This window comes from Mastigoproctus giganteus, chromosome 7 (genome assembly GCF_048544385.1).
Source record: "Mastigoproctus giganteus isolate SK-2022 chromosome 7, ASM4854438v1, whole genome shotgun sequence".
Taxonomy (NCBI): Eukaryota; Metazoa; Arthropoda; class Arachnida; order Uropygi; family Thelyphonidae; genus Mastigoproctus; species Mastigoproctus giganteus.
Genome location: NC_143581.1, coordinates 83642391 through 83669260, shown reverse-complemented (window position 1 = coordinate 83669260; position 26870 = coordinate 83642391). Strand labels below are relative to the sequence as shown.

Here is a 26870-nt window from a genome sequence, read left to right as displayed (position 1 = left end):
ATTTTTTTTTCCATTTATTTATACACACAATTCTTTACAGATTATATACAAAAACTTACAGAGAAGATATATATACATTTTATATACATTAGCATTCTCATTATACATATAAAAAAAAAAATATATATATATATATATATATACTGTATTATATACGAACACGTGTGTGTGTGTGTGTGTGTGTGTGTGTGTGTGTGTGTGTGTGTGTGTGTGTGTGTGTGTGTGTGTGTGTGTGTGTGTGTGTGTGTGTGTGTGTGTTTTACCTGTATCAAGGGTGGCTCCTAGGCCTTAGCCCATCTCCACCTTGCACGTCTGTGTTGGTGCAGAAACTCTGCAAAGCTTTTTATCGCTTGTGTACGTCCACCTTGCCACCAGGGAGCAGCCAACACCTATGCAGCCGCTGCCTGCCCCCAGGCACAAGCAGCCTGCCTGGGTCTACTATTACCTTTAGTGCCTTGGGCACAAATCCCGCACCCACCGGAGATAGTGCAATACCGGTGGGTGCCACATACATACACAGTAAACCCCCGCTATTTGCGGTATCTGTATTCCTGGTCGCTGATTTAATATAAAATGAAATCTAAAAAAAATGTGAATTTTAAAGCGCCGTGAACATTTTCCGCCATTAAAAAAAAAAAAAAAAAACGTGGGCGTGGCTAAAATTATCTTTCCCGGTCAAAACAGCACTCAGTGTGTGGGGAGAGAGGGGTGACAAAATCAAGAGCATGGATGTTTCTCGCTAATTCTTGTTCAGTACGTGTTATGCGCTTGTCATGGAAGGTTTCGTCATTTGCTTTTAATTTATATGCTTATAAATTGAATAAATTTATCAACTTATAAATTTACAAAAGTGATAAATCTACCGTTTTGCAGTGTAAAATAGACTTTTTCGAGCGTGTTAACGGAAAAAAGTGACTTTATTGTGGACAAGTTCTTTCTAACCCGTACAAAAATATGGCTACGAATAACAAGGGAAATATGAAAAGATCAAAGAAGGTAATGACATTAGCAAATAAAATTGAGTTATTAGACAAAATTTCTAATGGTGAAAGTGTCTCCTCAGTGGCAAAACATTATAAAATCAATGAGTCAGCAGTACAATCAACCAAAAATTCGGAAGAAAAAATCTACCATAGTGTCCGTGAAAACGTGCTAATTTCTTCAAAAATTTGCTCTGTAACTCGTGATGTTAAATTGGAAAAAATGGAAAAGGCTTTAAATCTGTAGATAGAAGACCGTACTCAAAATAAAATTCCGTTCACTCATCATTCGTGAAAAGGCAAAACTCGTTTATCAACACTTTAGTGAAACTGGTGATAGCACTGCCGGGATAAGTTTTTTAGTTAGCAAAGGTGCTGGTTTGAAAGATTTGTTTGAAATTTCTAATAACGATTACATTTAGCATTAGCATTAGCATTAGTAGAGGCATTTGATGCAAGAAAGCAAGCTTATGCAGCATCAGCCAAAAAAAAAAAAAAAAAAAAAAAAAAAGTAACATACATAGATAAAAATAACCACTTCCACTTCACCCCTCTGTTCGTTCGAAATACCTGTCCAGCTGAGCCTTAAACTTATTTAGGCTATCAACTTCCACGACAAGGGATGGAAGTCTGTTCCACCCACCAACCACCCGCTGGCTAAAGGCAAATTTCCGCACATCTATCCTACATCTGTCTTTCCTCAATTTGAATTTATGCCCTCTCAGGTGATTTTTCTGAGCTAGAGGAAGAATCCCATCAGCATTGAGCATGCTCAAACCATTCAAGGCTTTGTACACCTCTATCAGATCACCCCGCTGGTGCCTAGTTTCCAGACACTGTAATTTGCAAAACTTAAGCCTTTCTTCGTAAGAGAACCCCTTTGTCCCATTCACCAATCTAGTTGCCCTTCTCTGTACTCGTTCCAGCAGCTCTACATCCTTCCTGAAATGAGGCCTCCAGGCCTGTATACAGTACTCTAGGTGTGGCCTGACCATTGCCTTATACAAGGGAATAATCACCTCCTTATCCCTGCTAGAAAAATTCCTATATATCATTGACAATACACCATGAGCTACTCTTGCAGCTCGTCTGCACTGCTCAGAGAACTTCATATCTGCCTGCACCACCACCCCCAGGTCCCTTTCATTCTCTACCACTGTCAGTGTAGTACCACAGAGTTGATACGTTGCTCTGGGGTTGCTGTTTCCCATATGTAGTACTTTACATTTGTCAATGTTAAACTTCATTTGCCACCTCGAAGCCCATCTGCTCAACCTTTCCAAATCCTGTTGCAGCAGCATAGTGTCAGTAGTGTCCTTGACAACCCTGCCAACCTTCGTATCGTCTGCAAACTTGGACATTAAGCCTGATATACCATCATCAATATCATTTATAAATACAGAAAACAATAAAGGCCCCAATACTGAACCCTGAGGGACTCCACTAATAACATTAGTCCACGATGAGCAGTGTCCATTGATTACCACTCTCTGTCTTCTCCCCCTCAACCACCCCTTTATCCATAGCAGCAACTTGCCTCCAATGCCACACTGCTCCAATTTGTGCAGCAGTCTTCCATGTGCAACAGTATCAAAAGCCTTTCTAAGATCCAAGTATATAATATCAAAGTTATTCCCTGCATCCAGTTCTTTTGTGACTGCATCATAGTATCCAATCAAATTGGTCAGGCAAGACTTCCCCTTAACAAAACCATGCTGTGTCCTAGCTATAACTGAAGTCTTGTCTAGATGATCCTGCAGTGCTTCTTTCACCAGTGCCTCCATTAATTTTCCGGGAACAGAAGTTAAACTCACAGGTCTATAATTACTTGTGTCAGCCTTTGATCCCCCTTTGTGAATTGGGGTCACATTTGCACATCTCCAGTCAATGGGTACCTCCCCTGAGTCCAAGGAAGCTCTCATAATTATGGCTAAGGGTTTGCTTACCTCCTTTGCTGCCTCCTTTAATATAACTGGATAGATCCCATCCACCCCAGGTGCCTTTCTTGTGTTTATCTTCAACAATTTCTCCTCCACTTTGCTCTCAGTTATTACAAGATTCTCTAGCTTACTGCTAGAGTTGAATACACCTCTGGCATTCCCCTCGCTGAATAACTCCTCATGTGTGAATGTCGATGCAAAATATTCATTTAGTTTGTTAGCTACCCGAGCAGGGTCATCAACAGTTGACCCATCGATCTCAAGTGGACCAATCTGATTCATCCCCTTCCTTCTAGAGCTTACATAAGTAAAGAACTCTTTGCTGTTTTTCTTCGCATCCCTTGCCAAGGATCTCTCGTAATCTGCCTTCGCCTGCCTAACCTCCTTTGTAACTTGGTTACAGATCAACTTGTATCTATCATAGGCGTCCGTGTCACGTGTTAATTTGTATGTATCCCATGCATTTTTCTTCTCTGCCATATGCCTCATTAGTTCATCTGACAACCATTTAGGCCTAAACCTTGAACAATATTTCTTAGTTGGTATGTAAAGCCTAGTAGCTTCCACGATAAGTTCTTTGAATGCTTCCCATTTTGAATTTGCTGTTGGCAATATCATCAGTTGATCCCACTGTATAGAATTTAAATACTGTCTCAGTCCATTGTAGTCGCCTTTACGAAAGCAATACCCCTTCCCTTTACCCCTAATGGTAGTTACCTCTTTGAGTAACTCCCACTTCAGCACACTGTGATCACTGCCACCAAGTGGTTCATTTATCTGCAGATTCTTAATGCATGAAGAATCACTACTGATAATGAAATCAAGAGTATTACTCCCTCTAGTTGCCTCCCGAACATGCTGATGTAGAAAACAATCATCCAATAAATCCACAAAAGCCTTGCTACTGTGTGAGTGACCAGCCCCCAAATTCCAGTCAATATCTGGGAAATTAAAATCCCCCATTATAAGACTCTCTGATTTACTGGCCCACTCTATTTCTCCGAACAGTTTCTTATTATACTCATCAGAGTCATTAGGCCTATAGCACACTCCTACTCTCAATTTTGATCTCCCAATGCTTATGTCACACCAAACTGACTCGACACTGCACTGTCCAGCGATGTCGACTGGCTTCACTTCCTTGGATTTTATGTGTTTCTTAATTAATAGCATAACCCCTCCTCCCTTCCTATCCTGTCTATCCTTTCTGTACACATTGTACTCCCCAAATTCCAGTTCTGCATTTCTTATATCTGTGTGACACCACGTCTCTGAAATCCCCACAATATCTGCCTTTGATGTTTTGAGCAATACCTCAAATTCATCAAATTTATTTACTAAACTCCTAGCATTGGTGTACACACAAGTATACATGCACCTGTTCTTTTTCTTAGCTACCCTAACACAACCCATGTGTTTACTTGTACCCCAATGATTCCCAGCAGTCTCTGAAATATCCTGCATCTTATTTTCCAGGCTGCGGCTCATTCCAATAGAAGCAGTGCAAGAATCACTTTCACCTCTGCCAGTGGCTACTGTTAATCTATTAGTCCTTGTATCCCCCCAATCTAGCAGTTTTCCGACCCACCTAACATTGCCTCGATAGCATCAGCAAACATTCTTGCACCCTTTCTATTTAAGTGTATCCCAAAATAAGATACAATTTAATATTAAATTGTATCTTATTTTCATTTTGATGCCTTATGCTTGCATTTCTAATGGTCACATTATGAAGGTACATATAATACATACATAGACAAAATTTTAGACTAGTTTTTCTTATATATTTCATACTTTGGAACGGAACCCCTTTATTACTATGGGAGCCATAACTCAGTATTCGCGTTTTCGGTATTCGCAGCATTTCTCAGGAACGTAACCCCCCCCCCCCCGCAAATAGTGGGGGTTTACTGTGTATATATATATATATATATATATATATATGTCTTTATTGCAATCAGTGACTAGTTTACATGAATGCCTGATGCAATACCCATAACTTTTATGTTAAACCCAATGTTTAACATAAAAGGAATCAAAACAGGAAAAATTACATAAAACAAATTATTAACACTGGAAATGAAAAACATTTTTTTTTTCCCATGCTACGCGCAGCACGAAGAAAAACAATGGTAGCCACACAGCTGAAGAAGAAGGCTGTGCCCAACTCTATTACTAATGATGATGATGTGTAGAATTTGTTCTCTCTAAACTTCTTATAGTTGACATCCATCTCCATAGGCAGAAATCTGTCACCTATTCTGAGCCTCCACACCACAGACTGTGAAGAGAAAGAGAAAGAGAGAGAGCAGGGCTCTTAAGGGTGTCCAGGGGTGCGATCCTCCAGTTACACATCTGCCAAAAACTTAGGGTATTGATTTTGCCCGCTATTATTTTTATTGAAACAAGTAAGCAGAGGTTGTATATCTGTTTGGAGACTTCTATATTTAAGTAGTTTTGTAATATCTGAAGTGTGTGTAGGGGTGGAAGTTTGTGCTTGAAGAAGACCTAGCGAAGGAGCCAGTACTCATCAGATGAGATTTTTTTTAGTGTGGTTTTCGTTGCCGACACCCAGATTTAGGATCCATAGGTGATGACTGGCTGCAGAAACAGTATAGGTATTGGAGCGTGTACTTAAGCTCTGTGACGTGGAGGTGTTTGGCAAGCCGTCTGGTTCTACAGACCTCATTGTGAATATGTGCAACATGATGTTTGAAGCTGAGTTTAGGGTCAAAGATAACACTGACATCTCTGTGCTTGATTACTGGAGAGATGAGGGTTCCATGGATTTCCAGGTTTGGTTGCGCTGAATATGAATTAAGTGAAAACACCATTTGAGCATATTTATTTGGTTTTAACTTAAGGGAGAACTGTGCTAAGTGAAATGAGATTCTTAAGGCTGTTATTAATGTTTTCGGAAGCAGAATTAGGTCGGTTGGTTCCATGGATCCGATAGAGGAGCTTCAATTCGTCTGCATAATTGATAAATTCCATTTGCTGGCACAGGAATGGGTGGATGGCACCTGTAAAGAGCAGCCCAGAAAGAACTCTGCCCTGGAGACACCTACACAAACATTCTTGTGAATGATTTTTATTCACAGTTAGGTGAAGGATCCTGATCGTAAGTAGCAACTTTAAGAATTCTAGTATATTGCCAACAAAAACCACGCTAAAATCCATCTCATTTGATGAGTATTGGCTCCTTCACTGGAAAACAGTGAGTTGATGACTCCCTTTGACATTAATGCTAGTGTTAGACAATGCAATGCAGTCTCTACTGTGTTATTCAACTCAGTTTTAGAGGCGGCTGTCAGAAAATTAGAAGTGACCGTGACTGGACACATATGCACGCAGTGCAGGTCTGTGCATATGCTGACAATGTCGCTATTATCAGTAGGACTAAGAAGCACTTGAGAAAACAGTGGCTAGGCTGGATAGTGAAGCACAAAGAAGAGGACTTAGGATAAATAAAGCCAAGAAATGAAGCAAAGACAAAATATATGGAATTCCAGAGAATAGTAATAGTAATCGTGGCATGTGGTGCAAGAAAGCAAGCGTATGAACTTATATAGCATCAGCCAAAAAAAAAAATTCACACAACCATTCCCTCTAAATGTTTGTCCAGTTCCTCCTTAAATTTATTTAACCTATCAACTTCCACAACAACACATGGAATTTTGTTCCAGCAATTAACCACCAGCTGGTTAAAGGAAAATTTCCGCACTCTATTCTACAGCTGTCTTTCCCCAATTTGAATTTATGCCCCCTTGGTTCATAATCTGAACAAGTGGAAGATTCCCATCAGAATTCAGATGCCTAGTCTCCAGCTGCTGCAATTTGCAGAACTTACACCTCTCTTGGTAAGAGGATCCCTTCATTCCCCTCACCAATCTTGTTACCCTTCTCTGTACACACTCAAGCAAATCTACATTCTTCCTAAAATGAGGCCTCCAGACCAGTACACAGTACTCAAGGCCACTCCTGACCATTGCCTTATACAGAGGGACAATCACCTCATTTTCCCTGCTAGCAAAATTCGTGTATATCATTGACAAAACCCCATGACCTGCTCTGGCAGCCTGTCTGCATTGCTTAGAAACCTTCATATCTGACTGCACAATCAAGACATCCCACTAGAGTTAACCCTACAAAAAAAATGGAAACAAGCACACTGTAAGTAGCTTTGATTTACAAGAGAACTGCCATTGCTGGTTTTCTCCCCTGCAAAAGCATTCCTAGTACTTTGAACTTTTTGCTAATGTCTGTGGCATGATTTTGTCTAATTTAATTTAATGTAATTTAAAATACCACGTGTACTAAGAGATAGTATAATAACGTTATACTGTTCCAGCAACGTTGTCATGCACCATGCTATTCAATTTCTATTAATTCTGTTGATTTTTTAAAAGCTTAACTAAATACAAAAATAAGCTATCCTACGTGATTAAAACCTTCAGACTACTTATTTTAATACAATTTTTTAATACTGCTGTAATTATCTACTGTGATGTCTGACACTACATTTACTAGTTACAATCTGATGTTCACTGTATTCATAACAAAGCCTAAATGAATATTTAGTCATAACTTTGAACTCTCTAGCTAAATTCAGAAATAATTAATGTAAGTAATTAGGACAATTAAAACTATTTATTAAATACAATTTAGTATGATAATTAATTTAAATAAGTAAAAATTTTTCAAAAACTTTTCTGTTTTTATACTGGAAATTTTCTGCAGCAATATGTAGTATCCTCAATGCCCATGATACCCTTTATTTGCATGTATCAAAAACTTTTGAAAAAAGTATACATTTAATTCTATTCTATTTCTATTGCAAATGTTTATATTTTAGTTTTTACTATTTTTTAGGATCACTACTGACTTCTGCAGTGCCCATGCATTAAATATGCAAATTGACCTCTATGCTTAAATCAGTTTGCATATTGTATTGTGCTGACAATCTTGGTATAACTGAAAGGGGGGAAACCTATGCATTCTGCCTAATTGGAGTCACAATTGAAAATAAGATTTTTGAATTCCTTTCACTGAAAGTATTTGAACCCAAGGGTCTTCCAAACAAGTAACACTTTTCCTTCATTGGAGAGGTCTGAAGTCACTGTAATATTAATGTAGGATGCACAGAGATGATGGATATTGTAGTACCTTTACTTATGCTGTGAAATTTAAAAAAAAAAAAAAAAATTGCTTACTATCAGTTATATACTAGTATCTACATTATTTTGCTGATATACTAAAATATTTTGTATTGGCATTATATGATTGTTTTGAAAATTTAATCACTAATTACTCTCATTTACTGTTGGTTTTTTTTTTTTTTTTTTTTATTCTTTACATTTTAATGTTTACTACATTTTACTCTCATTCCCAGGTCCTTGAACGTCGACAGATGGAAGCATTGCATGACAGTAATTCACTGGCCTCCTTCGTTAATGAGGCAAAATTGAACATAAACCAGTTTATCCAAGGTTAGTTTTTTTTTTTTTTTTTTATATAATGCAATTACTACTGCAGATACAATCATATTATTATCCTATAAGAATAGAATAAATGAAAAACATGCAAAGCAGTACATCCGGCTATTGTATTAATAGCAAATTATCACTGAAATAGTGCTATTCAGAATGTGGTGCAACCCAAAATAGTAGTAGTGGTAGTAAAGGCAAATGATGCAAGAAAGCAAGCTTATAGAGCATCATCCAAAAAAAAAAAAAAAAAGGTCATCCATCCGTACCCTCCAAAAATTTCTCTAGTTCTCCCTTGAATTTATTCAATCCATCCATTTCCTTCCACAACAACAGATGGAAACCTTTTCCAACAATCAACAACCCACTGGCTGAAAGCAAAATTCCACACATCTATCTTATAACCATCTTTCTTCAGCTTGAATTTATGCCCCCTCATTGAAGTCTCAGCATATGAAAAAATGCCATTGACATTCAGCTAGCTTAGTCAGTCCATTCAAAGGTACTTAGTGTTGAGATGCTGCAATTTTGAGAACTGAAGTCTTTCTAGGTAAGAGCACCCATTTGTTCCCTTCACCAATCTGCGTGCCCTTCTCTACACCTGTTGCAGAAGATTTACATCAGTTCCTAAAGTGAGGCCTCCAGACCTGTATAAAGTATTCAAAATGCATCCTAACCTTATACAAAGGAATAATCACCTCTGTATCCTTGCTAGCAAAGTTTCTATATATCATTGACAAAACCCCATGGGCTGTCCCAACAGTATATCTGCACTGCTCAGAGAATTACATGTCTGACTGCACAATTATCCCCAGTTTTGTTCATTCTCTACTACTCTGAGTGTGGTACCACACAATTGATAAGTTACTCTGAGATTACTACTACCATGTGCAGTACCTTGCATTTGTTAATGTTAAACTTCAGCTGCCATATCCCAGTCTGTTAACCCAATTTTCCTAGATCTTGTTCCAGTAACTGAAAATGATGACTGTCGTTAACCACCCTGCCAACCTTTGTATCTTCTGAAAACTTATACATTAAGCCTGATATACCTTCATCAATATCATTGATAAATATTGAAAACAAGGACCCAGCACTGAATTCTGAGGAACTCCACTGATAACATTAGTCCATGAAGACCAGTTCCCATGGATGACCACTCTCTGTCTTCTTCCACTTAATAATCCCTTTATACATTGCAGTGACTTGCCCTTAATGTCACATTGTTCCAGTTTGTCCAGCAGCCTTTTATGAACAACAGTATCAAAAGCCTTCCCGAAATGTAAATATATGATGTAAAAATTATTTTTTGCATCCAGTTCTTTGGTCACTGCATCATGGTAACCTGTCAGATTGGTTAGTCAAGACTGCCCCTTGACAAATCCCTGCTATGATTCCAGTAGAATTGCATACCTGTTCAATTAGTCCTGCACTGCTTCTTTAGCAATTGATTCCATTATTTTCCCTCAAACAAACATTAAGCTCACAGGTCTGTAATTACTCATGTTGCCTTTTGATCCCCTTTATGAATTAGGGATATATTCACACCTCTCCAGTCTATAAGGAATCCCCTGAATCCAAGGATTCTCTCATAATTATGGCTAAGGGTTTGCTTACCTTGTTTGGTTAATTAGATAGATTCCATCTGCCCCGGGTGCCTTTTTTATGTCTGTTCTCAAGAATTTCTTTTCCACTTTCTTTATCGCAAAATTATTTAGCTCCTCATTACAGTTTGATAAACTTCTAACATCCCCTACCTTAAAGAATTCTTCATGTGTGAATTTAGATACAAAATATCCATTCAATTTGTCTGAAACCTCAGCAGAGTCATCAACAGTTAACTCGTAAACATCAAGTGGCCAAATATGATTCAACCCCTTCCTTCTACTGTTTATATAAATATAGAAATCTTTGTATTTTTTTTTTTTCTTTGCCAAACTTCTAATCTGTCTTAGCTTGTCCAACCTTCCTTGTTACTTGATTACAGACTAATTTATATCTACCATAGGCTTCTGTATCAGCTGATAATTTGTATGCATCCCATACATTTTTCTTTTCTGCAACTTATCTCAATAATTCAACTGACATCCATTAAGTCTAAGCCTTAAACAGTATTTCTTTGTTGGTATGAAAAGCCTAGTAGCTACTTTGATTACTTCCCTGAATACCCATTTAGAATTTGCTGTTGGTAACATAATCAGTTGGTCCCACTGCACAAAATTTAAAATTGCCTGAAACCTCTGTTGTTGTTATTTGGTTTTTGGGAGCATTAGCAACTAAGGCCATACTGCTCCGGAGATATGCGGTGGACACGGGCTTGAACCCCGGTCTAATCAAGAAGCATGTGCTACCCACTGCTGCTCCTGCCCACCTGGCCTGAAACCTCTGTATTCATCCATATGAAAGCAGAAGCCTTTCCCTTTACCCTTGACAGTAGTTATGTCTTTAATTAAATTACACATTAGTACACTGATTGCTGCCATCCAGTGGCTCTTTTACCTGCAGATTCTTAATGAATGAAGAATCACTGCTGATAGCCAGATCAAGAGTATTGCTTCCTGTTGTTGCCTCTCTATCATGCTGCGCTAGGAACACAGTCATCCAAGAAATCCACAAAAGCCTTGCTAGTGTGTGAGTGTTCAACCCACAAATTACAGTCAACTTCTGGAAAGTTAAAATCCCCCATTATCGAGCATTCTGATTTGCTGGCCAAATCTCTTTCCTTGTATAGCCGTTTGGTATTCTCATCGCGGTCGCCTCCTACTCCCAATTTTGTTGCTTATATCACATCAAACTGACTCAACACTGCATTCGTCATCCAATTCAAGTGGATGCACTTCCTTAGATTTAATATTTTTAATTAATAGCATAACCCCTCCACCTCTCTTGCCCTGTCTGTCTGTCTGTCCTTCCTGTATACATTTTACCCTCCCCATATTTAAATGAGAACACTCCTACTCTCAATTTTGTTGCTTATATCACATCAAACTGACTCAACACTGCATTCGTCATCCAATTCAAGTGGATGCACTTCCTTAGATTTAATATTCTTAATTAATAGCATAACCCCTCCACCTCTCCTGCCCTGTCTGTCTGTCTGTCCTTCCTGTATACATTTTACCCTCCCCATATTTAAATTCAGTATCACTTATGTCTGAGTGATACCAAGTCTCCACTATTCCTACAATGCCTGCATTCATTGACTTAATTAGTACTTCAAATTCAACAATTGATCTAATTGCATTTGCGATAATACCGATAGCTGGAATTTTACGTTATTATGGTGAAATGTGTTTCCCCTTCACTGATATAAAAAGCATAAATATATTTTCAGAATCTTCTCTTCATTCATATCGTGTTGCTTTCAGTTGTGGTGTTTCCGCGTTCGACTGCCATTTCTTGTAAACACAAAGGTGAATCATGCTTAAGCGAATTCAGTTCATGTTATATACGAAATCGTTCCCTTATTTATAAATCGTGTACGATTGAATTCGTGTAGTGTAAACACGTGTTATACGAGGACTAACTGTATTAGCAACTAAGGCCATATTGCTCTGGGGGTATGCGATAGTCATTCCCTGACCATTCCGCATCCTCCGTATTTTGATGGTCATGGACTCGAACCCCGGTCTAATCAAGAAGCGTGTGCTATAAACTGCTACTCCTGCCCACCTGGCTACGGAGGCACCTCCAAATAAGAACCACCCTAGAAGCTGTGGCAGCTCGGATTGCTGTTGGTTCAGTTACCATTGTTTCGATTTATATTCCACCATCTCTACCACTTGCCCTTTCAGAACTTGACAACCTCGTTACACAACTCCAAACTCCAGTTTGTCTTTGCAGTGACTTTAAAGGACACCATCCACTGTGAGGATCAGCTGCAATGGACAGAAGAGGCAAGTTGATTGAGGAATTTATAAATAATAATGATCTGAATATATTAAACTCTGGATCTCCTACCTACAGGATCTATTTCTGAAATTGACTTGTCAATCTGCTCACCATCCATATTTCCAACCATGACATGGTCTGTATTAACAGATCCTTTTAACAGTGATCACTTTCCGATTATTTGCTCCTTACAAATGCGTAACTCCAAATCCTAATTAAAGATCCACTTGGAAGTTTAAAAGGGCGAATTGGAATGGCTATTCTGCTCACATATTTCTAGACAGACTTTATGATCAAAAAGAATCTATTGATGATGTAAATACTTACATCACCAATCAGATTCTGACTGCCGCTAATACCTATATTCCAAAATCCAAGATATATCGCAATCACCGAATTCACTGGTGAAATGCAGATTGCTTCATTGCCAAACAGGAAAAAAACCGAGCTTGGAATAATTTCCGTAACAATCCCACCACTAATAACCTTATTGCTATTAGCATTAGCATTGGTAGAGGCATACTATGCAAGCTTATGCAGCATCAGCCAAAAAAAAAAACCTCCCATTTCATCCCTCCATTCATTCCAAATATCTGTCCATCTCAGCCTTAAATTTATTAAGCTATTATTGGTGGAATAGGCTTCCACAACAAAAGATGGAAGCCTGTTCCACCAATCAACTACCCGTTGACTAAAGGCAAATTTCCACACATCTATTCTACAAATATCTTTCCTCAATTTGAAACTGTGCCCCTTCAGGTTCTTAGTCTGAGGAAGATGAAGAATCTCATCAGCATTCAGCTTGCTCAACCCATTCAAGATCTTATACACCTCAATCAGATCACCTCACAGGTGCCTACTCTCCAGGCATTGCAATTCTTTGTACTCCTTTGTACTCATTCAGCAACTCTACTTTTTTCCTAAAATGAGGCCTCCAGACCTGTACACAGTACTCTAGGTGTGGCCTGACCATTGCCTTGTATAACGTGATTATCACCTCTCTGTCCCTGCTAGCAAAATTCCTATATATCATTGACAAGACTCCATGACCTGCTCTGGCAGCCCGTCTGCACTGCTCAGCGAACTTCACATTTGGCTGCACAATTACCCCCAGGTCTTTTTCACTTTCCACTTCCTTGAGTGTAGTACCACCTAGTTTGTATGTTTCTCTTTGGCACTGATCATTAATGACCCTGCCAATCTTTTTCATTTGCAAATTTTTACTCGTGCCTACTATCCCTTCGTCGATGTCATTTATGAAAATAAGAATCAACAATGGTCCAAAAATTGATTCTCGAGGGACCATACTCCTGTTGTTACACCAATCTGAAGAATATCAATTAATCAGAACTCTCTGCCTTCTGCCCTGCAGCCACCCAGCACTTAAAATCTAACCAGTAATCCCACCCTGTTCAAGTTTATACTGTAACTTCTCATAAAGGACCAAGTCAAAGGCTTTGCTAAATTCCAAACAAACTGTGTCAAAATTGTTCCCTAAATCCATCTCATGAATAACCTTGTCAAAATAGCCTACTAAGCTAGTTGAAAATGATTTACCCTAAACAAAATCAATGTTATGTGTCCTTAAGAATTCAATATCTATCTAAATAACCTGGATTGCATTCTTAATCATTGTCTCTAAGATTTTTTCATACCACTGAAGTCACACTAACTGGTCTGTAGTTACCAACTTCACACATAGAACCTCTTTTAGGTGTTGGCAATACACTGTCACTTCCCCAATCCAAAGAATCTCTCTTGAGTCCAAAGATGCCCACATAATTAACCTCAGTGGTACAATACACTTCCTTGTGCTTTCCCTCAAAACTACAGGGTATATGCTATCAACTCCAGGAGCCTTACTTGCCTTTATGCTTGAAAGTTTTTCTAATAAGCAGTCATCTGTAATTATGACATCACTAATTTCTCAGCCTCACTTGTACAGCCTCTTTCTCAGCATGAAGGATATTTCTTCAGTAAAGACCAATGCAAAGTACCTATTCAATTCATCTACAACATCATCTTGGTATCTAAGACTTTTCTACATCCCTCCCCCAGTGCACAAGTGTCCAATCTGATTGGCTTTCTTCTTTGTTGTATTAGCATATGTGAAAAATTCCTTGTCCCCAATCCTTGCTCTCTTAGCCAGTGCGTATGATAAAGCACTGACTAAGAGACCATGTCTCAGTTAATTGGGATTGAAGGCCAGAAGATTAAATTATAATTTGCCACCTTATTTGTGGTACTATTACAGATCAATTTATATCTTTTGTTGGCTTCAGTACCTTTCATCACTCTGTAACTGTCCCATGCTATCTTTCTCTATTTGACCAACCAGCTCTGCAGTCATCCAGTTCAGCATCCATCTCCTGCAATATTTTCATAAAATTATGTAAGCATTCGTGGAATCTGTGATTTTTGCTTTAAAAGTATTCCATAATTCAAATATGTTCACATATTTGCTCGGCAATCCGTCCAATTCCCAGATTCCTTATAGCATCTTAAAAATTCAATTCCCCTCTTCTGAAGTTAAAACCTGTGACTTTTCCTTTAACTACTGCAACATGTTTCTTCATCTTCCAACTGACAATTGCATGGTCAATTCCTGACAATGGTTCCTGCACTGTGATGTCATCTGATTCATTAGTAATGATGAAATCAAGAATATTCTCACACCTAGTAATTTCCCTAACATTCTAGTACAAATAATAATCATCTAGTTTATTTTAAAAAAGTTTTCCCCATCTTGAGTTTCCCTCCCACTTGTGGCAATTAAAGTCACCCATAATAAGATATTCACACTTGCTTGCCCATTCCATCTGCATGTAAAGGGTCTCAGCATTGTGGATCCTTGTGCAGAATCTTCTGGTCTGTGGATTATTCTCATTGTTCCCTTGCTACCAACAAAATCATACCACACAGATCCTATGCTGGCAGAAATAACTTCAGACTCAGCAAAAGTTCTTTTCATGCTCAGGCTGCTTTTGGTAAGTGGAGGTACCCCTTCACTTATTTCTGCTATATGCTATCACAGGACCAAATTTCACTTTTATCCAAAGGATTAAATTATAATTTGCCACCTCGCAACTACCTAAAAAATAGTTCATAATAGATATTGAATTTGGTCTTCGTAATGCTTCCCAAAAAGATTTATTTATTCAACAAGTTAACCAAATGGTGAAAAACATAAAAGACACATGACTTCCTAAACTGATAGACATAAAAGTTCAGCTTTATGTGAACTTCGGGGAAATAAAGACATTATTATTCAGAGAGCAGATAAAGAGGATACAGTTGTATCCCCTTTATCTTTACAAAACTGAAAATACTCGACAAAAAAAACTGATTATATAAATAAGTTAGATTCAATTATATCAGATACCTCCACTTATCTTGAACTAGACCCGGGACTATTTACCAATTTGATCAATCAGTACAAAAAAGTGTTAACCATGTATCGAAAAAATGACTACATTACCATGTCTCAATTAATGGAATTGAAGGTCAGAACATACAACATCCCTGCACTTTTCGGTCAGATAAAACTGCATAAGACCGGATTTCCTATTCGGCCCATTGTTTCTTACAGAAACTCAGCATTTTCATCATTAGCCACACATGTATAAAACCCTTTAGACAGGCAATATAATTTGGGATAAAAAACTGCGATACATTATTTAATATCCTTAAGGATTGTAGACTCGGATAATTTATTCTCACTTGACGTTACTTCATTATATGCGAATGAATACACATTATTCTTTGGGGTATGTTAAATAATAACGCAATACTGATTAATTATATGATGCTTCCTATTAAGGAAATTTTTCACTTTTATTTGAGGCCAACTATATCAGCTTTCAAGACAAAGTAGTTGAGGCTTGTGATGCAAGCAATTATGTAGCATCAGCCAAAAAAAAAAAAAAAAAAAAAACATTTCACACATTCACTCCCTCTAAACGTTTGTCCAGTTCCTCCTTTAATTTATTTAAACTATCAACTTCCACAACGACAGATGGAAGTTTGTTCCAGCAATTAACCACCCTCTGGCTAAAGGCAAATTTCTGCACATCTGTCCTACAACTGTCTTTCCTCAATTTGAATTTATGCCTCCTTAGGTTCGTAATCTGAGCAAGTGGAAGAATCCCATCAGAATTCAGCATGCTCAACCCATTCAAGGCCTTATACACCTCGATCAGAACACCTCGCAGGTGCCTAGTCTCCAGACGCTGCAATTTGCAGAACTTAAGCCTTTCTTGGTAAGGCCACCCTTTCATTGCCCTCACCAATCTTGTTACCCTTCTCTGTATTCGCTCAAGCAAGATCCTTTTAAAATGAAGCCTTCAGACCGGTACGCAGTACTCAAGGCATGGCCTGACCATTTCCTTATACATAGGGATAATCACCTCCTTTTTTCCTACTAACAAAATTCCTGTATATCATTGACAATACACCATGACTTGCTCTGGAAGCCTGTTTGCACTGCTCAGAAAATTTCATATCTGACTGCACAATTACTCCCAGGTCTTTTTCATTTTCTACCACCCTAAGAGTAGTACCACTAAGTTGGTATGTTTCTCTGGGATTACTTCTACCCATATATAAACAAATTTTGTATGTGGGTAGTATACAAACAAATATTTGGTTTGCCAATGGGATTGAGTCTAAATGGCTTAATATTGAAGGTCTATCTCTCAACGATTGAGTGTTTACACTTGATGCCTTATCTACTCCGAGTCACATACTATGGGAGGTATTTAGGCGATGTTCTGGTTATTATTGATAGTAGCACTATTCAAGACATTTTACATTCGTTTAATACTCATCCTACCACTTAATTTTATATTGAGAAGAGAAAATGCTATATATTAACCAGCAGATTCATAAACATTGGTTACCTTCTTGCTTCAATAAACCAAATTAGGGTACAAGCTAAGGATAGGATACAAAAAACTACACCAACCAACAATAGTAACATCAAAAAATACTTTATTTCTGTCCCATACATTGAACAATGGCACAAGCAGCTTAACAGATTCTTGAAAGATACCAAATTTAAGATTGTGCCAGACTGATACGGAAATTACATGCTATACTGAATAATCGCTCAGTCCTTTCCTCTTTTGAACACAAATAAATGACTTAGTATACAATATTTCTTGCAGTGATTGCGACTCGTGTTACCAAGGATCTATTCCCACTGAATATTCATGTAAAACAGCATGCATCCTCATTGTGTGCTTCTCGTTCAGCAGCATCAGAATTAGCCATCCATGCCATTAACTAAAACCATACATTTTTATTTAACGAGGCCAAAATACTTAGTGTCCAATGTAATTCTACAAGACTATTAATTGCAGAAACCATTGAAATTAAATTACATGAGAATTCTGTTAATGTTTGCCGTCCATATCTAATCTCCAATTTGTGGTCTTTTGTGCGCATGTGCAAAGGCAAATCTTGGCCTTTCAAGTGCATGTACGAGGACAAACAGTCTCTCTATTTTAAGATTCAAGCTCACATGCTCTGTAATTTCCGTTCCTGTGATCATGACGTATGGTTGAAAAGCACTGTCTGCTTCAGGAAGGAAAATCATTTTTCAAAATTTACGTTGCTTTTTTTAATTAATTTTTATATTGTTTTCAATTGATTTTTTACAGTAATCATTTTGTTTACAGTCATCATTTTAAGTTTACAGTCATCATTTTAATCTTTTATTCATTTTAATTTCTGGAGAGTATCATACGGAAGCGTTCTATGTATCATATTGAAGTAAACTTCTCTTATTCTTCTACAAATATTGATATTAATGTAGAACATATTGAGCATCATAGGTCTGTTATATACTGTCAGATACTTATTTCTGCACATACTCCCTCCTATTGTGTCTGGGCAGAATTGCAGACACATACACATTCTGATCTTACTCGCTGCATTTTTTCAGCATAGTCCTATGCTGAAAAATATTAAATGTACATGACCTGACCATCTAACAGATGGTCAGGTCATGTACATTTAATATTGTTAGTCCCCCACGTGAATATTAATTCTCTCTTTAACCCCTTATAATCTGACAATCTGTTGGTCAGATTGTCAGATTTTACCAACAACAGGGTTGTTGGTAACAATGTCAATTGTTGCTCCTAGCAAACAAATGCTGGTTCTGGACTACATCTCTCTTACAAAAAATGTTACCGATATCCTTGACAATAGTCTCCCCCCCAGTAAAACTAGATCACTGTCAACCAGAGTAGTCTACACATGGCTATTCTTTTCTGGGAGCTGAATCAGGGGGTGCATATCACTTGGAAGGTCAGGAGATATTTGAGTCCCTGATGAGCTCCCAGTTACATTTGTTTATAGGGCATGCTCTCGTTTCTTCAGCGACTCAAGTACTTGTTATAATTTGAGATTAAGTTAATGGATTTTGAAAAAAAATATTTTTTTTACTGTTGATTATATTAGATTAAAGACATGAAAATGATAATTTTAATAAAATAAAGGAAAAGAATTGCCAGTAAGTGTAAGAAAAAAATTTTTTAAGGCTGAAAATAGCAGTATTCTAGTTACTACATATGGTAGCAATTCTAACACATTGAGAAGTAATGATATGAGTGGACACTATTAGAAATATTGTAAAACCAGTGGGAAAAATCAACAGCTACAAAGTCTGTTTTATTGTAAAGGTCAACTGAAGTGTGATCATATATACTAATATTAAAGGCCAAATAATTAGTGGTATTATTACAGGAGTATTTTTTTTTTCTCGAGTAAGTTTAAGAGGATATAAATGGCCAAAATCCTTAATAAAGTTAGGATAATTGGTTACACAAAGATCTTCAATATACCTAAATAACAGGATATTTTGAGGAAGAGAACTTTTGGACCAGTAAAGATATGAATTTGCAAGAATACAAGAGGCATTGCTACCCATAAGAGTATCCTTGATTTGTTGATAGATCTGGAAACCATCAAAAAAGTAATTGTCAGTTTTGTAATTTATTTTATCATTTTTGTAATTATTTAATCTCTTTATATATATATATATATATATATTTTTTTTTTAACCTCTTTTCCCCTTATCTAACTCCCTTATTTTTTAATTTTTGTTTTTGCTTTATTGTCCATGCTCTGCATTGGTTTAGCATATCCTGCCTTTGACTGCGCTACTCTACTTCCCCTTTTTTCCCATTTTTTTGCCGTCTTGTTTCCACTTGTTATTCTGTTCAACATATATATATATATAGACCATCTTTCCCTGGAACCTTTAACCCAAATACCTTTTTAACAGACAAAATTATTCTCTGTGATTATTATATAACTTATTTTACAGCATATCACTTATTTTATCTTCTTACTCTGTGACCAGTTGGAGAATCCTGATGTACTTTCTTCTTTTTTGTATTCACTTATAAGAACTCCCTGTTCCCATTCTTAGAGATCTCTGCTAGTGATTTCTCATAATCAGCTTTTGCCAATCTTATTCGATCAGTGGCTTTATTACATAATATGTTATAATTCCCATACACCTCATACTTATATGATATTCTGTAACTGTTCCATGTTTGTTTTTTTTGCTCAGTTAAACTCTTAACCCTACCAGTCATCCATTTTGGCATCTTATGTTTATGGAACTAGACCACTGATGAGAATACACTTGTGGCTTTGAGGGTAAATTTGTTGGATATTTCCAATAGCATATTTATATCTGACACCATAGAAGTCTCCCCTGTCAACTGAGCCCAAGAAATGTCGCATTTCATTAAACTTTAGTTGTCAAATTATAGGCTAGTCCTCTCTCTCTTGAAATTGAAGTTTTTACCCTCGACCATATAGGTTTCTTTAAATGCAATTCATTTTATTTTATATAGTGGTTCTGATATTGGTTCCCCCCCCCATGTGAAGTTTTAGATACAGTTAGGCTCCTTAGATCTAGGACAGAGGTTCCCAAACTTTCTCGGTTCACAGCACCCTTAGTGTCCCAGTAATTTTTTCACAGCACCCCTAGGCCAAAAGAAATACCTAACACAGTGGTTTTCGACCTTTTAATATATACCAATATATCAAAATTTTATTCTTTATATAGAGGTGCTGAATAAAGATCAATTATAGATCACTACATAATTAAAAAGATACAGTACAATGGATATTATACCATACCCTTTATATTGTACCATTTTTATAATGAAATAAATATATAAATTTCAAAGAAAAAAAATAATAATTTTAAGTAACTTAAACCCAAAAATTACATGGCACCTCAAGAATGTTGTTGCGGCACCCCGTTTTAAAACCACTGATCTAGGATATTACACCCCCTTGATCTCTCTCTCTCTCTCTCTCTCTCTCTCTCTCTCTCTCTCTCTCTCTCTCTCTCTCTCTCTCTCTCTCTCTCTCTCTCTCTCTCTCTCTCTCTCTCTCTCTCTCTCACACACACACACACACACACACGCACGCCTAGATATCAGTAATCATCTAATTCAAAATCTTTTCCTATGTAGGCTATTCCAGTCTGTAAGAAGTGGGTTGAAACCCATAATGAGACAGTTGTACTTACTAACCCATTCAGGCATAAATGGATTTTTGTTTCCTCGGAGTTATTTGGCCTAACACACCCCAAATATCATTTTCCCTTTACCACACGTCATTTCATACCACACTGACTCCACATCCACGTTATATTCATATCTTGCACAATACTTTCCATCTTCGTGTTTTGGTGAGAATCATCACTTCCTATCTCTCCTGAACACGTAATATTCACTGAAATGAAGTATTTTATATCATAGCTCTGAGTGACAGTGTGTCTCAGTTAGCCTAACTACATCAGCATTAGTTGACTTGATCAAAAGCTCCAATTCATTTAACTTGTTGACAGTACTCCTAGCACTTACTTAACTATAAGGAATGAATATCAAGGCATCATTGTACAACCAACACTCCATATGGTCCAGGAGTGCAGGTGGATTTTACTCCTATTGCAAATTCTCTTTCAGTTTATATGGTAATTAAGGGTTGCACACAAGCTCGCTCGCTCTCTCTCTCTCTCTCTCTCTCTCTCTCTCTCTCTCTCTCTCTCTCTCTCTCTCTCTCTCTCTCTCTCAGAAAGTGTGCAAGTGTAGATTTGTCCCAGGCCATATGGAATTTGTGATTAATTTTAATTTCCAAAAAGATAATATGATTTTTAGCCAGCAGGTGGTTGATTGCTGGAACAAACTTCCATCGGGAATTGTGGAAGTTGACAGCTTAAATTGAAGGCTGAACTAGACAAACTTTTGGAATGAATGAAACAGGAAGGGGTTTTTTTTTTTTTTTTTTTTTTGGCTGATGTTGTATAAGCTTGCTTTCTTGCATCATATGCCTCTGCTAATACTAATAATCATTTTCTTAATTTTTTTTTTTTTTTTTTTTTTTTTTTTTTTTTCAGAAAATAAAGAACAGGGATACATGAGCATGGTTTGTGTAATTGTTACTGCTTTATGTGCCTTGAATAAAAGACTCTTGGTAATGGAAAGTGCCTCAGCAGGTATTGTGATTTTTCCTTCATCTTCTTTTGGCATTTGCATCAAAAGAAAAATTATTTTTCCTAAATTGAAATTTTTCTTATAGTTTAGAAAATTATTACTATATAAACAAAATATTGTTATAGTAGAGCATCCCCAGTTCCAGCAAACGTGGCACCAAATTTCTACCAGTTAATGAAATTTTGTAGTTTATAGAAGCTGGAATGTTGTGTAAATGTAAATTTACAAAAATACATTAACAGGTGTTGATTGTTTTTTTTTAATTTACATTTGAATAAATATGTATTTATTCAAACTTTTAATTTCTAATTCACATAACTGGGGATTAAAAACTAAAAAAGAAGTATACTATGTATTAAAAGTATATATAAAAAAACTTATTTATGTACCTAACATTTATCAATATGTTATATTATTATTATCATCAGTTTATTTCTCTGTTGAAGAGACACCCCTGGGACAGCCATTGGCTAGAAGGGTGTGGATTATATTCTAAGGTGTAAAGCAGACCCCATAAGCAAAAGGTCACAAAGTCTGTGGGACATTCACCCTGAAAGGTTGAATACAAAATTTTGAAATACATATGTAATTATGATTTTATATTAGAATATTTAAAATTTTGACATCTTAGGTTGACATTTAGAATAATAAGAAGATACAGTTGAAAGGGATCAAAATTAAATGCAGTTTCGACCCAAGTGGCTGTGCACTAAAGTTGCACGAGATGATAGGAGTTGGTAAAGACCTGCAACCTGTAGGCATTGTTGTTACAGAGATTTTCTGGTTCAGTACTTAGTTGATTGAAGAGTTCTATCATTTTTGCTGGAAAAAAGTGACTTTGGCTGTCCAGGTATTTTAAGTTGCTTTGAAGAGGATGTCTTGTTTCGGTATTCCTGGGGGCTTCTTGATAGTGAAATAAACCGTTAATGCTGAGAGTGTCTAATCTTCCTGTTAGCAGTTGGGATAATGTGAAAGTGTTTCTTGTGTTAATAATCTGTTTCCAGGGAGGAATACTGAGATTGGAAAGTAGGATGACTCTAATGATAGTAAATGGGTGATTCGAGATCCTGTTCAGCCATCTCAAGAGCCGGTATTCAATACTGAGAAAAGCTTTCAGGTTGCTCAGTGGGGCAGAGGACCAAACCTGTGACTCATACAGTGGGATGGGAAGTATACATTTCAAGATAACGTTTTAACAAAATCTGGGTTTCTAATGCCGATTAACTCCTGTTGGGCAGTCCAGAGTGCATCTTATGTTTTTGCTTTGATGTAATCAAAGCGTTCAGAGAATGTTAGTCCCTCGTCCCATTTTAGGCCAAGGCCTACATGAGATTTAACCTTTCGAACTTCTCATCCACTTATCAATGTAGAGATATTGTTCCTGCTCTTTTTCTTTGTAATTGTCATCTGGGCAGATTTATTGTATTATTGGCTTGTTGATTTGTTTGCTTAACTTTTAGATCTTTAGATTTGATGAAGAATTTTAGGCCATCAGCATATGTTATAAAGTTGTCTTTATGGGATTCAAAAAATGGTTCCAGAGCTGCAGCTAATAAAAGTGAGGAGAGAACACCTCCCTGTGGCACTCACTGCAAAATGGAGTAATGGGCAATAAAATTGTTGTTGTAGTAGTAGTAGTGGCATGTGATGCAAGAAAGCAAGTGCATGAGCTTATGCAGCATCAGCCAAAAAAAAAATCACACCATTCCCTCCAAATGCCTGTCCAGTTCCTCCTTAAATTTATTCAACCTATCAACTTCCACAACAACAGATGGAAGTTTGTTCCAGCAATTAACCACCCGCTGGCTAAAGGCAAATTTCCGCACAACTATTCTACATCCGTCTTTTCTTAATTTGAATTTATGCCCCGTTAGGTTCGTAATCTCAACAAGTGGAAGGATCCCATCAGAATTCAGCATGCTCAACCCATTCAAGGCCTTATACACCTCAATCAGATCACTGCGCAGGTGCCTAGTCTCCAGCCACTGCAATTTGCAGAACTTAAGCCTCTCTTGGTAAGAGGATCCCTTCATTCCCCCTCACCAGTCTAGTTGCCCTTCTCTGTACACACTCAAGCAAATCGACATCCTTCCTAAAATGAGGCCTCCAGACCTGTATGCAGTACTCAAGGCCTAACCATTGCCTTATACAGAGGGACAATCACCTCCTTTTCCCTGCTAGCAAAATTCCTATATATCATTGACAAAACCCCATGACCCGCCCTAGCAGCATGTCTGCACTGCTCAGAAAACTTCATATCTGACTGCACAATTACTCCCAGGTCTTTTTCATTTTCTACCACCTTAAGTGTAGTATCACACAGTTGGTACTTTTCTCTCGGGTTACTTCTACCCACATGCAGTACTTTGCATTTGTCAAGGTTAAACTTCAGTTGCCACTTCTTAGCCCACTGCCCAAATTATCTAGATCCTGTTGCAGTAGCACACTACCATTACTGTCATTAACACCCCTGCCAACCTTTGTATCATCTGCAAACTTCGAAACTAAACCTGATATACCTTCATCAATATCAATGATAAATATACAAAACAACAGTGGACCCAACACCGAACCCTGTGGGACTCCACTAATAACATTAGTCCACGAAGAGCAGCACCCATTGATTACCACCCTCTGTCTTCTCAAACTTAACCATCCTTTTATCCATTGTAGCAACTTACCCTTAATACCATTCTGGTCCAATTTGTACAATAGTCTTCCATGCGCAACAGTGTCAAAAGCTTTCCTGAAATCCAAATATATGATATCAAAATTATTTTTTGCATCCAGTTCCTTTGTAACCACATCATAATAACCAATCAGATTTGTCAAACAAGACTTTCCCTTAACAAACCCATGCTGTGTCTGAATTATTGCTGCAGTCTTGTCTAGATGATCCTGCAATGCATCTTTAATCTTTAATGCATCTTAATGGAGTGCAGGTGCATTATTTTACCAGGAACAGAAGTTAAACTAACTGGTCTGTAATTACTCGTGTCACTCTTCAATCCCCCCCCCTTTGTGAATTGGGGATACATTTGCACATCTCCAGTGTGTGGGAACCTACTCTGAGTCCAAGGATGCTCTCATAATTATGGCTAAGGGTTTGCTTAGTTCCTTTGCTGCCTCCTTTAATATAACTGGATAGATCCCATCCAACCCAGGTGCTTTTCTTATGTGTAACTTCAACAATTTCTCCTCCACTTTGCTTTCAGTTATTACAAAATCATTAAGTATCCTGCTACAATTTGATAACCTTCTGTCATTTTCAAACCTTAATAATTCCTCGCGTGTGAATGTAGATGCAAAATACTCATTCACTTTGTTTGCACTCTGAGCAGGATCGTCAACATTCGAACCATCTATGTCAAGTGGACCAATCATATTCAACCCCTTCCTTTTAGAGTTTATATAAGTAAAGAAATCCTTGCTGTTTTTCTTAGCATCTTTTGCCAAAGATTTCTCGTAAACTGCCTTCGCCTGCCTAACCTCCTTTGTGACCTGATTACAGACTAGCTTATATCTGCCATAGGCTTCTGAGTCGCTTCATAACTTATATGCATCCCATGCATTTTTCTTCCCTGTTACGAGTCTCATTAGTTCATTAGATAACCATTTAGACCTAAATCTTGAACAATATTTCTTAATAGGTATGAAACTTTTAGTAGCATCCACGATTAATTCCTTGCATGCTTCCCACTTAGAATTTACTGTTGGTAACATCGTCAGTTGATCCCACTGTACAGAATTCAAAAACTGTCTGAGACCACTGTTCTCACCTTTATGGAAGCAAAAACCCTTTCCTTTACCCCTGATGGTAATTAAATCTTTAAGTAAGATTTAATTACTTAATTTAATTGTGGGATTATGAGGCATCTTTTCTTCAGAATGTTATATAAAATCTTCAGGGGATTGCCTTGTCAAAAATCATAAGATAGAATTTGTTGTTGAGCCATTATCGAGATATTGTCAAAAGCTGTGGATATATCAAGGAAGATAATATCTAGCTGTTCCTTATTGTTGAAAACTTTCTGCATCTGGAAAAGGGTATCAAGGAGATTTGTGACAGTTGATCTTCCAGATAAAATGGAGCGCAGGTGCAAAGATGATGCTGAAAGCAGTGTTAGGTGAGGGGCTGAGAGAAGGGCCTTCTCAAAAATCTTCAAGAGGGTGCACCTTATGGCTATGGGTCTGTAGTCTTTGACATTTTTTCTAAGGGCTGCTGATTTTTGCCATGAAAAGAGAGGTGTCAGGGCTAACGATTTATTATAAAGTTGATTTATGGCTTTCATGAGGTTTTCTTTTGTAATTGTGATGATTTTAGAGGTGTCTTTCTTGGTAAGTTTGAGATGGGTTCTTCATTTTCTGCGATTCAGTGAAGGAGGTCAGTTATTCTCTTCCTGGTTTCTTCGGTTGCTGATTGGTTGGGCTCAAGAGTTGTCCAAATGTCAACTTGGACCATTTGCTAAAAACCTCAGCAGTCACGAGACCCTTTCATCTCTTATTACCAACAATCCTTTTTTCCCTGTTTGAGCTTTGAAAATATAGCTGCATAATGTGCTTGTCTTTTCAGCTTTATGAAGTGAGCACATTCTTTTTTGTACTGAATGTGTTCATTAGGATGGCCTGTCTTCAGCCACTTCCTGTTTATTTTTTGTTTATTATTTGGTTTTTAGGAGCATTAGCAACTAAGGCCATATTGCTCCGGGAATATGCAGTGGTCATTCCCTGACCTTTCCGCATCCTCCGTATTTGGTGGTGACGGGCTCGAACCCCGGTCTAATCAAGAAGTGTGTGCTATGCACTGCTGCTCCTTCCCACCTGGCTATGGAGGCGCCTGCCACTTCCTGTAAACTCTTTGCTTTTTATGAAAGGCATATTTTATCTCTGAAGTAAACCAGTTTTTGGGTTTCCCAGTTATCCTTATCACCCTCGATGCTCCTTTGCAGGCGATTTTTGTGAGTTTAGGGCCAGTAGCTGGAGAGCTTTCTCTGCCAGATTCATGTTTAATTCTTGCTATTTGTATTCTCGAAGTTTTTTTGAGGATGA

General features: G+C 37.5%; 1 protein-coding gene across 1 annotated transcript in view; it reads left to right on the top strand.

Annotated features, from left to right (window-relative positions):
* The window catches only part of nonC (serine/threonine-protein kinase Smg1), a 1411261-nt gene that overhangs the window by 1024699 nt on the left and 359692 nt on the right, over positions 1–26870 (top strand). Inside the window, exons 56-57 of the mRNA XM_090378365.1 lie at positions 8313–8409; positions 21725–21823. Coding sequence (XP_090234491.1) covers positions 8313–8409; positions 21725–21823 — 196 coding nt within the window. The remainder of the gene's footprint in view (positions 1–8312; positions 8410–21724; positions 21824–26870) is intronic.